At 43.6% G+C, this 15,822-nt stretch overlaps 1 protein-coding gene across 1 annotated transcript; it reads right to left on the bottom strand.

Annotated features, from left to right (window-relative positions):
- Window positions 1-8,421: 8,421 nt before the first annotated feature.
- LOC311133051 (SH3 domain-binding glutamic acid-rich-like protein 3) lies at window positions 8,422-11,631 on the bottom strand. The gene is made up of 3 exons (XM_084166477.1): window positions 11,485-11,631; window positions 9,951-10,118; window positions 8,422-9,779 (listed from the first exon to the last, which is right to left on the bottom strand). Exons 1-3 carry the CDS (start codon window positions 11,527-11,529, stop codon window positions 9,714-9,716), a joined length of 279 nt encoding a protein of 92 aa, XP_084022603.1. The 5' UTR covers window positions 11,530-11,631; the 3' UTR covers window positions 8,422-9,713.
- Window positions 11,632-15,822: the final 4,191 nt, after the last annotated feature.

Below are 15,822 nucleotides of genomic sequence, written 5' to 3'. Positions count from 1 at the left end.
AGGCGCCTTAACAGACTTAACTCCCATCCCAGGCAGGTGAGTGTAAATGGCAGGTGAGTCTAAATGGCAGGTCAGTCTAAATAGCTGTATCACAAGAAGACAGGAAGATGGAGTTCTGAATTACAGCCAGAATTACACTCTTCTGTAGCTCAGTTGGTAGAGCAAGGCGCTTGCGACGCCAGGATAGTGGGTTCAATTTCCGGGACCACACATATGCAAAAAATTTGTGCATGCATGACTGTAAGTCACTTTGGTATATTATAACTAACTAAAGCTCCACCCAGGGAGGTCAGTCTGAACAACAGCCTCCCGGGCAGGTAGGAACCCCGAAAGGAGCCTCCAAGGCTAGTTAATGGGCCTTGCTCCTTATTGACTGGTAAACCTTTAGTCATTTATTTTTAATTGAAAGTTGATTCAGGACTACAGTTAAGAAGCATACATTTATACATATATACATGTTTATAAAAATGTAAATGCATTTAAATAATACGAATTCCTTAATATACACATTTGTTCTCTCATTCAGGTTAACATGTCCGACAAAGCATGTTGGAATTGCAATGCTGAGTTCACCCCCCTTAGCAAAGGCTATAATAGGAAACGTGTGTTAACTTGCACCAGTCCTCGGACATCAAGAATTGTGTTTCCAGATGCCTTTCCGGAACCAACACAGGACTCATTCATATGTTCTCACTGCTTTAAATTACCATACTCAAAAACCAAAGTTAAGGGCAAAAAAAGAACATGGCCATGGGCTTCACCAAGCAACTCACCACAACACGAGGGACTTGATGAAGCAGAGCAAGAGGGGACTGTGATGGGGTCCCGTCGACCTAGCCTGATGGATGAGGTCATAGGGTGCCTGTCAAAGTACAACTACCTGAAAACATTCCGTCTCCTGCTACGCTTAAAATCTGCCAAAGAAGCCATGCTTCAGGCTGTGTCAGAGAGGTCATAAAAGAGGTAAGCTAATACAATAGCTACAATATCAATGTACAATATTTAAAATGAGTATCAAAGAAGCCTGTTGAACTGTCAGTTGTATTTTTTGTTTAAGAGGAAGACATTGGCCAAGAACATGGATGGGCCATTTCGGGTGCCAATCATCCAGTTTAGTGTTTGTGTTTTTTCAGCTTTGTGAAGTCTGACTGTCCTGTGCTGATCTAGGATCAGGTCCTCCCTGTCCATGTAATCTTATTCATATGATCTAAAAGGCCGGACTGATCCTATATCAGCACTCCTTCTTTTCTCAGGAAGGTACTGGCGGGGAGATGGCAGCAGCTGGAGCTCAGAATCAGGAATCACGGCTAATCCGGGCACTTCAACGGAATTCCCGGAAATGGGGTACGTTTCTGCCTATCGCGATTGAAAACGGTTTAAGTTAGCCTGAATTCAAGCAATAGCGTCACACACATTGGGGGGGGGGGGGTCTTATTACTGAATTATAACTCCCATATAAATGTTGCGACATATGTTTTCATGTTAAAGTCAGTAGTCACTATTAGCATTTCCTGCACACAAGATGACTATTTCTATGGGGTATGCCATAAGTTGATAATGGCCTGGGTAAGATGATTGAGAGAAGGGAGACCCAGTGATGTGGCTCATTGTTCCCTCTCCACTGCAGGTGGAGCAGCGGCGTCAGGAGCAGTGGGAGAAGCGGAGTCGGTAGCAGGACCGATCAGCCTGGACATGAAGAAACTGTGAGGCTGCACAATCATGTTAAAGCATTCCAACATCATCTCGTCAGTTGCCGAATGTGGTGGTTGTAAAGTTTGTTGAGTTGCCGAATGTGGTGGTTGTAAAGTTTGTTGCGTACTTAGCAAAATGGTGTGAGGGATATTGAGTGTTACAATCTTGGGGCTTTTTTATGTTTATATGTTTTTCCTAATATTCTTGAAAAGATTTTAAAAAACTAAAATCATCTTTGCCTGCATGTTTCTCTGCACTCAGGGAAGATGCATATCCCAAAATAGTACAACATAGACAAGGTTGTACAATAGGTGGACAAATACAACATGACATGAGGTTACAGTTATATATAAAGTTGATTTTAAAGCTACAATATGTAAGTTATTGGGCGACCCGACCAAATTCACATATAAATGTGTGTTTATAGACCTGTCATTCTCATTGATAGCAAGTCTAAGAAGCGGTAGATCTGTTCTATGTAAGATATTTCCATCGGCCCTGTTCTTACGTTTAGTTTTTGAGTCCTATACTTTCTTTACTTGTGGTTTTGTTGTGTACACCAGCTGAAAATACAATATCTTTGGTTATGGAAAATATATTTCACAGCGGTTTAGATGGTACAATTATAGGCTCTCTTTTTTAGAGCTCATGGCATAGCCTGTGAGGCGGAGAAGCTGGAGGAGGACAGGAAGAAGGTGGAGTGCCACAATGAATCTGAAATGGGGTAAGTGCCTCCCATTGTAAGGGTTCAGTCTAGTGGACTGAAATAGGTGCCAGTACTCATTTTGGGTGCCTTTTATATTTAGGTGCAGGAGCTCCACAATACTTTGAGCTAATATTCTGTGAGGTGCAGGAGCTCAAGCAGTAGAAAAATGGAGGAGCCTGTACTCAGCTCCGGTGATCTCCTGCCTAAGTCAAGCGCTGGTTCAGTCAGGGATAATGACAGAATAAATCAACCAGCTAGACTGAAAAGCTGCCACAAGGCCACAACAAGCTGTTGTTCTTATGGATCAAACTGTTTCCTTCCTAAGGCAATTATTGACTCCCCAGTACCGTACCCAACTGCAGAGGAAAGCACAGGAAGTTCAGGAGCTGGTATGTCCCCTTGTTTTTTAACTGCTGTGAATTGACACGATGGGTTCATCCCTGTGCACCTGACCTCTGCTTGCAATGTGTCTGTCATCCACCAGGAGGCAGACCGCAGGATCCTGGGAGTCCTGCTGGAGGGGGAGCATTCGATCTAAATACCTTGAGATTTGTACTAAAGACCTATACTCCATTGTTTGTTTTTGTTCTCGTACAGCAGGGGTGTCAAACTCATTCCATTCCTAGTGTCTGCGTGTTTTAGTTTTTTTCTTTCAATTAAGACTTAGACAACCAGGTGAGGGGAGTTCTTTACTAATTAGTGAACTTAATTCATCAATCAAGTACAAGGGAGGAGCGAAAACCCACAGACACTCGGCCCTCCATGGAATGAGTTTGACGTGTTGTGCAACAAAGTTTTGTAATTTCTTGGGCCTACTTGAAACCAATACACATTTCTATGCAGTGCTTGTGTGAACATGTCATGATTTAACTAGATAGGAACCCAAATGCAGACAACTACACCGAGCCAGAGAAAGTTTAACAGGTTTATTTACACGTGCAATTGTCCAGGTTTCCAAAAATAGGGGAAGAGCAAGTCCAGGTTACAGGGATGGTAACAGATCCAGGTTCTGAGCAGGAGTGGTACCGTAACGTCCTTGTGTCCGTGGTGAGTCCAAAAGGGAGATCCGGTAGTGGAAAGCAGGATGGTGGTGGCAGGAGTGAAGCGGAGGCAGGTTCCAATAATCTGTGGCACAGGAAAAAAGTAAATAGAACAGGCCAAAAACACAAAGAGCGAAAACAAGCAGGTTGAATCAGCAGCGAGACTAACATGGTCGTCTTGACTATGATCTGACGATGAGTGGCAAGTTTGACCGGGTCTTTAAGGCTGAGGTGATTATGGTGAATGAGCTGCAGCTGGAACCCTGACTCCCGCACACCAGACTTCACTCCTGCAATCAAGGACAGACAGAGGGGAGGGGGAGAGCAGAGAGAGAGCTACCTAGCAGCAGTAGGCCTAACAGAACAGAATTGCAAAGCAGTGAAATGTATGAGCTGCATTTCTTGGAGGTACATTTCACTCTGTTTCTAAATAAGTTGTTCTTTATCGACTTATACCTGGTCATAATACATCTTTATCTTATTTGATCTACCAAGTGGCAAGATGAATACGTAAATAGTAAATAAATTAACACTTTCACAAACATGGATAAATCTTGGATCTTATTTCTGTTGTTTTTTCACCACCAGATGGATGGGTACACGTGCAGCTTCAGATAAGGTTTACAGCTAGTTCCCATCCAGAGCCATGCTGTATACAATGTCACGGCTCAGTTCCCATCAACATTGAGGACAACCTGAACAGGAAACGCTGAGTGTGCGTTTTAACTTCCTGTGCCCGACCATGTGTCAATATCAGGCCCTATACACTGAACAATTACAGGCAGCCAGCAGTATAATGACGTTCTTGCATCCTTTATTCTCATGTCACACCCGTGATCACAACACGTGAGAAAACAACTTTTATCATGTGAGCAAATTCAGTGGTTTCCTGCTCTTTCCCCTGTGAGATGTACACTACATGACCAAAAGTAAGTGGACACCTGCTCGTCGAACATCACATTCCAAAATCATGGGCATTAATATGGAGTTGGTCCCCCCTTTGCTGCTATAACAGCCTCCACTCTTCTGGGAAGGCTTTCCACTAGATGTTGGAACATTGCTGTGGGGACTTGCTTTCCATTCAGCCGCAATAGCATTAGTGAGGTAATGCACTGATGTTGGGCAATTAAGCCTGGCTCGCAGTCGGCGTTCCAATTCATCCCAAAGGTGTTCGAAGGGGTTGAGGTCAGGGCTCAACAAACCGTTTCTGTATGGACCTCGGTTTTTGCACAGGGGCATTGTCATTCTGAAACAAGAAAGGGCCTTCCCCAAACTGTTGCCACAAAGTTGGAAGCACAAAATCGTCTAGAATGTCATTGTATGCTGTAGCATTAAGATTTCCCTTCACTAGAACTAAGGGGCCTAGCCCGAACCATGAAAAACAGCCCCAGACCAATATTCCGTGACTCATCCCTCCAGAGAACACGTTTCCACTGCTCCAGAGTCAAAAGGCAGCGAGCTTTACACCACTCCATCCGACGCTTGGCACTGCGCATGGTGATCTTAGGCTTGTGTGCGGCTGCTCGGCCATGGAAACCCATTTCATGAAGCTCCTGACGAACAGTTCTTGTGCTGACGTTGCTTTCAGAGGCAGTTTGGAACTCAGTAGTGAGTGTTGCAACCGAGGACAGACGATTTCTACGCGCTACACGCTTCAGCACTCGGTGGTCCCATTCTGTGAGCTTGTGTGGCCTACCACTTTGCGGTTGAGCCATTAGATGTTTCCACTTCACAATAACAGCACTTACAGTTGACCGGGGCAGCTCTTGCAGGGCAGAAATGTAACAAACTGTCTTGTTGGGAAGGTGGCATCCTGTGACGGTGCCACGTTGAAAGTCACTGAGCTATTCAGTAAGGCCATTCTACTGCCAATGTTTGTCTATGGAGATTGCATGGCTGTGTGCTCGATTTTATACACCTGTCAGCAACGGGTGTGGATGAAATAGCCGAATCAACTAATTTGAAGGGACACAGGGCCCTGTAACATTCCTCAATGAGATGAACTGAACCGCAAATGGAAAGGCTGCCTTAATAAAGATATAAGAGAGCCGGAAGAAAAATACCAATGAATCAATATAGTATCTAATGAATATACTGTGTGTATACAGTGAGGGGAAAAAAGTATTTGATCTCCTGCTGATTTTGTTCGTTTGCCCACTGACAAAGAAATGATCAGTCTATAATTTTAATGATAGGTTTATTTGAACAGTGAGAGACAGAATAACTACAAACAAATCCAGAAAAACGCATGTCAAAAATGTTATAAATTGATTTGCATTTTAATGAGGGAAATAAGTATTTGACCCCTCTCAATCAGAAAGATTTCTGGCTCCCAGGTGTCTTTTATACAGGTAACGAGCTGAGATTAGGAGCACACTCTTAAAGGGAGTGCTCCTAATCTCAGCTTGTTACCTGTATAAAAGACACCTGTCCACAGAAGCAATCAATCAATCAGATTCCAAATTCTCCACCATGGCCAAGACCAAAGAGCTCTCCAAGGATGTCAAGGACAAGATTGTAGATCTACACAAGGCTGGAATGGGCTACAAGACCATCGCCAAGCAGCTTGGTGAGAAGGTGACAACAGTTGGTGTGATTATTCGCAAATGGAAGAAACACAAAATAACTGTCAATCTCCCTTGGCCTGGGGCTCCATGCAAGATCTCACCTCTTGGAGTTGTAATGATCATGAGAACGGTGAGGAATCATCCCAGAACTACACGGGAGGATCTTGTCAATGATCTCAAGGCAGCTGGGACCATAGTCACCAAGAAAACAATTGGTAACACTACGCCATGAAGGACTGAAATCCTGCAGCGCCCGCAAGGTCCCCCTGCTCAAGAAAGCACATATACAGGGCCGTCTGAAGTTTGCCAATGAACATCTGAATGATTCAGAGGAGAACTGGGTGAAAGTGTTGTGGTCAGATGAGACCAAAATCGAGCTCTTTGGCATCAACTCAACTCGCCGTGTTTGGAGGAGGAGGAATGCTGCCTATGACCCCAAGAACACCATCCCCACCGTCAAACATGGAGGTGGAAACATTATGCTTTGGGGGTGTTTTTCTGCTACATTATGCTTTGGGGGTGTTTTTCTGCTAAGGGGACAGGACAACTTCACCGCATCAAAGGGACGATGGACGGGGCCATGTACCGTCAAATCTTGGGTGAGAACCTCCTTCCCTCAGCCAGGGCATTGAAAATGGGTCGTGGATGGGTATTCCAGCATGACAATGACCCAAAACACACGGCCAAGGCAACAAAGCAGTGGCTCAAGAAGAAGCACATTAAGGTCCTGGAGTGGCCTAGCCAGTCTCCAGACCTTAATCCCATAGAAAATCTGTGGAGGGAGCTGAAGGTTCGAGTTGCCAAACATCAGTCTCGAAACCTTAATGGAGAAGATCTGCAAAGAGGAGTGGAACAAAATCCCTCCTGAGATGTGTGCAAACCTGATGGCCAACTACAAGAAACATCTGACCTCTGTGATTGCCAACATGGGTTGGCCACCAAGTACTAAGTCATGTTTTGCAGAGGGGTCAAATACTTATTTCCCTCATTAAAATGCAAAATCAATTTATAACATTTTTGACATGCGTTTTTCTGGATTTTTTGTTGTTGTTATTCTGTCTCTCACTGTTCAAATAAACCTACCATTAAAATTATAGACTGATCATGTCTTTGTCAGTGGGCAAACCTACAAAATCAGCAGGGAATCAAATAATTTTTTCCCTCATTGTATGTACTGTGTCCTTTTTACAATCATGTTTTTCCTTCTCTCTGTTTTGTGAGCTTTGCAATCGTATTTGTAATACTATTTATTGTACAATAAAGAATATGTTCATAACACACTCAAGACCAAATGAATCAACTTGATTTTTTTAAAGTGACAACTGAGTCCTTGATTCACATTTTAAAACATCAGACTTGTAATTCAGCAAAACACAAATAGACCTATTAGACATAATTCAATTTTATTTGACCCATAAACCTTGACCTTTTTTCACAATCTTCTTGGAAGACAACAGCATCTCATTCCCTGTATTTTCTTTTTTCTTTATTTTGCCCAAAGGGGCTTTGGTCCAAAAGCAAAGCAGTAGTTCGAAGAGAGATACATGGAAAATTGAACATATAGTTGATAGAGAATAGCTACACGTCAATAACACATCTACCACCATCAAATGACAAACATTGTGAAGGCTGCCATTACAGAATAGAGGTCCCACACCTACATACCCAGATATACTATGCATGTGGTGGCACGTTGCCAGACTTCGTCTGAAATAGATGGAAATCAAGGTTCCTATGTGTGGAACCAGGGGTTGTAATTATAGGTATGCTCAAGTAGAGGGATTACATTGGGGGAAATATTCTTTAAAATGAGGATGACACACTGGGGAAAAGATGTGAGACTCTACACATGTAACGGCACATACGTTTTTCACAACATCCCATGGATGAGAAACCAGCTGGAAGAAAGATGAGTAGCAGACACTTGACGCACTAAAAGTGAGGCTTTCTACTTTCCCATGTGGTAAGTGAGTTTTATCTAAGGCTGAGATTGAGTCAATTCAATCTGAAACACTTTCTTTATCCACTCAGGAGCCAAGCGTCAGCACAACAGTGGAAATATGAGGCAGAGTTTAATGTGCATAGTTGTCTTTACTGCATCTTCAAGCTGGATCAAGATTGAATTAGACATTATCACAGTAATGAGTCCAAACCAGTAATTGGGGCTTATAAATTCAGTGGGTTATAATACTCAAACTCAGTTATCTTACAGTAAGGATGTAGAGCTGTAGTACCATTAACAGTGTTATGTAGTTTTGCGACAATGTCCTCTAAATATGTCTTATTTCATGTCTATGTAAGACCAATGATTGAAGATCAGGTAATTCCCAGCAAATGTAAGTGGTCTTCTAAAAAATACAGCAGTCTTTGGAATGCAGTAACAGAGAGTAAAGTAAGACTATATTGACATCAACGGTGACTGTATCCAGCTGAAAAACACATTCTCACAGATATTTATTGGCACCAAGTTTAACACTATGGAATGCTGTCTGTCTGTTTTTACCATATTCTGTAATTCTCCACAGTAGACTCACCTTTCCAGAATGGACCTTTGACACCATTGGCATGCTAAGCATTTAAATGTTTTGGACCAAAGTAGAATCCAATTAACTTATTCCGTCTCTACCACAATTCACATTTCTTTAAGGTTCTGTGATTGTTGGCTTCTACATTCTCCATGCTACGTTCGCCTATACATGTTGATGTCTACAGTAGGCCAAGTACATTTTGAAAATGACTTTGTCTCTCGATATGAACAACATGGAAGTCAAGAAGGCCAGGGAAGGAAAAAAGACACACTGTTAAGTCTAAGTAATGAAAACCAAGTATTCTGTATTCTGTTTGTTTGGTCTGGGTCTGAAATGGCCCCCTATTCCCTTCATAGTCTGCTCTGAAAATGATCTGTGTGGAAAGATCTGATGTGATTGGTTAAAAATACAATTTGTTTTTTTTTAAAGATCAGAATTGGGCTACCTGTGTAAACGCAGCCATAGTGCACTGCATTTGACCAGGTCAGTATAGGGAATAAAATGGTAATGTCAGGGCATTTCTCCCCTTGGGCAAGGGAACGATCATGAAGATAGATTCCTGGTGAATGTTAGCCTCTGGATTAGTGGACCTACATTGACCACATGTGGTGGCAGCCCAGATTATCTGACCTAATTACCACACATCTAGATTAAGCAGCTCCATTGATCCCACAGACCAGACAGACTGATTAGTGACATGAACACGTCAGACCAGGCAGGCCTGGGTTCAAATACTATTCCAAATCGTACAAATACTTAAGCATTTGCTTTTGTCTGCATGGAGTGCCAGGTGGGTGGGGTTTGCCCTTTTTGGACATTTATATTGGTTCAATTGCAACAGGAACACTTAAATCAAGCACCACTTAAGCATTTGAAATTATTTGAAAGTATTTGAACCCAGATCCTGACCAGGAAGGACCACAAAGGGAAACGGTGACGAAAGAAACAGAGAGAGCATAATAAGTGCCGTATAAAACATACACAATCATATTAACAGTGGTTAGGTAAGAGTCCAGCGGGGTGGGGTGGGAAGTGGTGTGTGTGCCTTTTGATTGGTTGGTTGTATTTGGCATTCATCATGGCATTGAGAGAGATGGCGGGCACCGCCAGAGGGGTAGTCAACGGGCCTCCCTAGGGGGTGTGGGGGGGGGGGGGGGGGGTGACACACGACACTTCCTCATCACGCCATCTTCAGAAACTGTTCCACTTTGTCCTCCTCCACTGCGTCCGAAAACATCTCATAGTTCTGGAGGAAAGAGCCCAAACAGAGTATAAGGTATTATAAAGTGGTCATAACATGTTTATGCCATCTTTAAGTAAACAGTTAACCACCTTCTCATCTATACTCATTATCCTCATACTGTTAGACAAACACAACGCTGTCAGATCTCACAAATCTTTATTCTCCCTTCCTTACCCCACAGTACTGATCCTCATTGAAGATCTGTGGCGGGACAGCCGTGGGGTTCCCTGCCTTGCTTCTCATCTCGTCCCTGACCTCCCCGCCCACTGAGATGTCAATCAGCTCGTACTGGATGCTCTTACTCTCCAGTATCCTCATCACCTCTGCCTGCTGAGACTTCACCTGGAGGGGGAGAGGAAAGGGTCAGTTCAGGGTCAGGGATCCATTACCCTTTTCACACTACTGAGCCTAGCAGTACGGCACTGGCCTGATTATACATTTAACATAGTGCTGAAAAGGTCAATGTGAAAAGACATATCAGAGCCAGCACAGTTTGGTACGATAGTGTGAAAAGTGTGCAAGCTTTACTTGTAGTACCAGGCACCAAACAGTCAGAGATCTGCTTTGTTAATGTCTGCTGTTAAGAAGGGAGATAGATGGGTAGCATTAACACTTCTATGATTATCCTGACAGAGAGACAAAAAAGGGCTAAGTAGATCTAAGTAGTCTACTTTGCCTTTAAAAGCTTGAGGGTTTATCTAATGTGTGGTTGATGATTAATTGTGCAACGCTATCTTGTTGGGCTATGTGTAACCACGTCTACGTCACCCGCCAACTACATGCAGCCTGTCACTACTGAAAGCCGATTAAAATGTCCATTAGAAAACAAGAGGAAAGCTAGGGCCAAACCGAATGACTGAATTCCTTGCTTTTTAGTAGAGGAGGTGAAATTGCATATGGCTAAACATTTTCAAAGTCTTCGATAAAAAAATATCGTGAATCATATGACCCGATGGCTAATACGCTATGTATTGCTAAATGGGCAGTGCAATTCAGAGCCCACCGAAAAACAAATTCCCCTGTAATTGACCGAAGATGTTTCACCGCGATGTTTTGCATAAATTGATACATTGTGTCCACGCTTCAGCGAATGCAAACTCTTGGGAAGTACGCTGCAACATTAGTATGAATTTGAGAAATTCCACTAAAAGCGAAACGCTGTCCGTTTGTTTCTAGACTGCACAAATAGTTTATATCACGTTACAGGCAGGTATACGGTAGCCATTGTTGACAAGAATGCTAACCTAGTTCCACTTGTCTAGACAAGCATCGATTATATCAGGTAAGTTGCAGAATGCGAAAAATATGCAATTGACATGTCCTCATTATTCGAATAGGTCCGTGAGATCTTCCGCCTAACGCAGACAGAGGAAATAAAACAGAAAAGCAGAACAATATGACTTCCGTCCCCATTTTCGGGGTGAGTTTGCATTTCCTGGTGCGTTTTGTTCATCTCTAAATAAACTAATTCTTCAAAAACCTTGCGATTGTATGGTGGACTGAATTATCAATTATTCCACATATGAAAACAATTACAATCTTGATCTAAAACATGGAAAATTCGCATTGTATATATGCTGATCAGATCCTGGGATGGATCGTTGACACGGCGTTGGGTGTGTCTTTCAGACTGGTCCATAAAGGGTCTGTTAGAAATGTATCCACCTGCAAGAATACAATATATCAATGAACCTCCGTTTCATCTCACCTCTCTGGATGCAGTAACGGTGGTATAATATAATTTGACGCCCATGTTTGCGATTCTCGATATCCCTTTGTGTTATCACACGTACAGCTCTCTTGCCGAAGACTACAATCAGTCGCCTCCTGCGACTGAAAAGCCTCTATTTGCTGTGTGGTTTAAAGAGCCAGTGCAACATTTTAGTCCTGTGTGTAGATTGATGTTCTTCTAGTAGGCTATTTGATGGGACTGTGACATGTATATCTAGCCTGTTATTGGCATATAGTCCAGTGTGTAATAAAGTTAACCAGCCTAGAATAAAAGTATTACCCATATCCAATTATAAAGACTTTTCCCCACTTTTGTTTGAAACTACACTGCTCTAAAGAATAAAATAACACTAAACACTAAAATAACACATCCTAGATCTGAATGAATGAAATAATCTTATTAAATACTTTTTTCTTTACACAGTTGAATGTGCTGACAAAAAAATCACACAAAAATAATCAATGGAAATCAAATGTATCAACCCATGGAGGTCTGGATTTGGGGTCACCCTCAAAATTAAAGTGGAAAACCACACTACAGGCTGATCCAACTTTGATGTAATGTCCTTAAAACAAGTCAAAATGAGGCTCAGTAGTGTGTGTGGCCTCCACGTGCCTGTATGACCTCCCTGCAACGCCTGGGCATGCTCCTGATGAGGTGGCGGATGGTCTCCTGAGGGATCTCCTCCCAGACCTGGACTAAAGCATCCGCCAACACCTGGACAGTCTGTGGTGCAACGTGGCGTTGGTGGATGGAGCGAGACATGATGTCCCAGATGTGCTCAATTGGATTCAGGTCTGGGGAACGGGCAGGCCAGTCCATAGCATCAATGCCTTCCTCTTGCAGGAACTGCTGACACACTCCAGCCACATGAGGTCTAGCATTGTCTTGCATTAGGAGGAACCCAGGGCCAACCGCACCAGCATATGGTCTCACAAGGGGTCTGAGGATCTCATCTCGGTACCTAATGGCAGTCAGGCTACCTCTGGCGAGCACATGGAGGGCTGTGCGGCCCCCCAAAGAAATGCCACCCCACACCATGACTGACCCACCGCCAAACCGGTCATGCTGGAGGATGTTGCAGGCAGCAGAACGTTCTCCACGGCGTCTCCAGACTCTGTCACGTCTGTCACGTGCTCAGTGTGAACCTGCTTTCATCTGTGAAGAGCACAGGGCGCCAGTGGCGAATTTGCCAATCTTGGTGTTCTCTGGCAAATGCCAAACGTCCTGCACGGTGTTGGGCTGTAAGCACAACCCCCACCTGTGGACGTCGGGCCCTCCTACCACCCTCATGGAGTCTGTTTTCTGACCGTTTGAGCAGACACATGCACATTTGTGGCCTGCTGGAGGTCATTTTGCAGGGCTCTGGCAGTGCTCCTCCTGCTCCTCCTTGCACAAAAGCGGAGGTAGCAGTCCTGCTGCTGGGTTGTTGCCCTCCTACGGCCTCCTCTACGTCTCCTGATGTACTGGCCTGTCTCCTGGTAGCGCCTCCATGCTCTGGACACTACGCTGACAGACACAGCAAACCTTCTTGCCACAGCTCGCATTGATGTGCCATCCTGCATAAGCTGCACTACCTGAGCCACTTGTGTGGGTTGTAGACTCCGTCTCATGCTACCACTAGAGTGAAAGCACCGCCAGCATTCAAAAGTGACCAAAACATCAGCCAGGAAGCATAGGAACTGAGAAGTGGTCTGTGGTCACCACTTGCAAAACCAGTCCATTATTGGGGGTGTCTTGCTAATTGCCTATAATTTCCACCTGTTGTCTATACCATTTGCACAACAGCATGTGACATTTATTTTCAATCAGTGTTGCTTCCTAAGTGGACAGTTTGATTTCACAGAAGTGTGATTGACTTGGAGTTACATTGTGTTGTTTAAGTGTTCCCTTTATTTTTTTGAGCAGTGTATATGAACATGAAGGGGTTTAACAGTCCAGACTATTACCAAACGTTATTTTCCATGAGCTGTTTCTGCTCATCAATCACATAGTTAATTCTATCACAAATTAGATGGATTTCACTTCCCTTGGTCAACAATCAACTGAGCCAATGTGCCTTGATTACAAATCCTCCTCATAGTCCCTGTTCCACTGACTGTCACTAAGCATAAAAAATCCAACCCCACCTAGGCTATTTCAAATAGGCAATCATTTTGAATTGTGATGAACTTGTGATAAACACTGTCCAAGTCAATGGTGTAACCTCAGGTGCAATTATGGAATATGATAAGACCTCCAATTGGGACTGAAAGTAAATAACAGTGGTCTCTGTGTAACTGATGTAATTGTGAACAGTATGCTAATGAAACTAGTTGAGTTTGGCATGGTGATGTAGACATTGATCACTGGCAGGGCAGCAGAGGGAAACAGCCCTGTTCCCTTCCATTGTGAGCCAGGCAACAGGGGAATGTGGACAGAGTCCAAGCGTAGGGTTAGCTCCAGCTTTGTCTGCTGATTGAGGTTTTCCCTACATGGGATAAAGAGGAGCTGAGCTGGGTGGCTTGGCTGGCGGCGGTAGCTAAATGCACTGAACAAACCAGGATGAGGGCCAAACTGTGTCCTGGCAAGCCTGGTCAATCAGCATAATTCTACACCATTTATTGATCAGTGTCTACATCAGGATGGGACTGCTTGTGATCGTTGAAGGGAAGCTTTGTGATCTCAAAGTCAAAGAATATAGAGAGATGAAACTGTGCTCGGACAAACAGATCTCATTGTGGACCGAGAGGCTGACACAAGTAAAACAGATACTAAGCCTAAGATACCCATTGGTACAGTGGGGGGAAAAAAGTATTTAGTCAGCCACCAATTGTGCAAGTTCTCCCACTTAAAAAGATGAGAGAGGCCTGTAATTTTCATCATAGGTACACGTCAACTATGACAGACAAATTGAGGGAAAAAATTCCAGAAAATCACATTGTAGGATTTTTAATGAATTTATTTGCAAATTATGGTGGAAAATAAGTATTTGGTCACCTACAAACAAGCAAGATTTCTGGCTCTCACAGACCTGTAACTTCTTCTTTAAGAGGCTCCTCTGTCCTCCACTCGTTACCTGTATTAATGGCACCTGTTTGAACTTGTTATCAGTATAAAAGACACCTGTCCACAACCTCAAACAGTCACACTCCAAACTCCACTATGGCCAAGACCAAAGAGCTGTCAAAGGACACCAGAAACAAAATTGTAGACCTGCACCAGGCTGGGAAGACTGAATCTGCAATAGGTAAGCAGCTTGGTTTGAAGAAATCAACTGTGGGAGCAATTATTAGGAAATGGAAGACATACAAGACCACTGATAATCTCCCTCGATCTGGGGCTCCACGCAAGATCTCACCCCGTGGCGTCAAAATGATCACAAGAACGGTGAGCAAAAATCCCAGAACCACACGGGGGGACCTAGTGAATGACCTGCAGAGAGCTGGGACCAAAGTAACAAAGCCTACCATCAGTAACACACTACGCCGCCAGGGACTCAAATCCTGCAGTGCGAGACGTGTCCCCCTGCTTAAGCCAGTACATGTCAAGGCCCATCTGAAGTTTGCTAGAGTGCATTTGGATGATCCAGAAGAGGATTGGGAGAATGTCATATGGTCAGATGAAACCAAAATATAACTTTTTGGTAAAATCTCAACTCGTCGTGTTTGGAGGACAAAGAATGCTGAGTTGCATCCAAAGAACACCATACCTACTGTGAAGCATGGGGGTGGAAACATCATGCTTTGGGGCTGTTTTTCTGCAAAGGGACCAGGACGACTGATCCGTGTAAAGGAAAGAATGAATGGGGCCATGTATCGTGAGATTTTGAGTGAAAACCTCCTTCCATCATCAAGGGCATTGAAGATGAAACGTGGCTGGGTCTTTCAGCATGACAATGATCCCAAACACACCGCCCGGGCAACAAAGGAGTGGCTTCGTAAGAAGCATTTCAAGGTCCTGGAGTGGCCTAGCCAGTCTCCAGATCTCAACCCCATAGAAAATATTTGCGACAGCCCCAAAACATCACTGCTCTAGAGGAGATCTGCATGGAGGAATGGGCCAAAATACCAGCAACAGTGTGTGAAAACCTTGTGAAGACTTACAGAAAACATTTGACCTGTGTCATTGCCAACAAAGGGTATATAACAAAGTATTGAGAAACTTTTGTTATTGACCAAATACTTATTTTCCACCATAATTTGCAAATAAATTCATTAAAAATCCTACAATGTGATTTTCAGGAAAAAAAAATCTCATTTTGTCTGTCATAGTTGACGTGTACCTATGATGAAAATTACAGGTCTCTCTCATATTTTTAAGTGGGAGAACTTG

This window comes from Coregonus lavaretus, assembly GCF_964263955.1.
Source record: "Coregonus lavaretus genome assembly, chromosome: 7".
In the NCBI taxonomy this organism is placed as follows: domain Eukaryota; kingdom Metazoa; phylum Chordata; class Actinopteri; order Salmoniformes; family Salmonidae; genus Coregonus; species Coregonus lavaretus.
The sequence above is the reverse complement of the archived record's forward strand: the minus strand, read 5'-3'. Positions and strand labels throughout refer to the sequence as shown.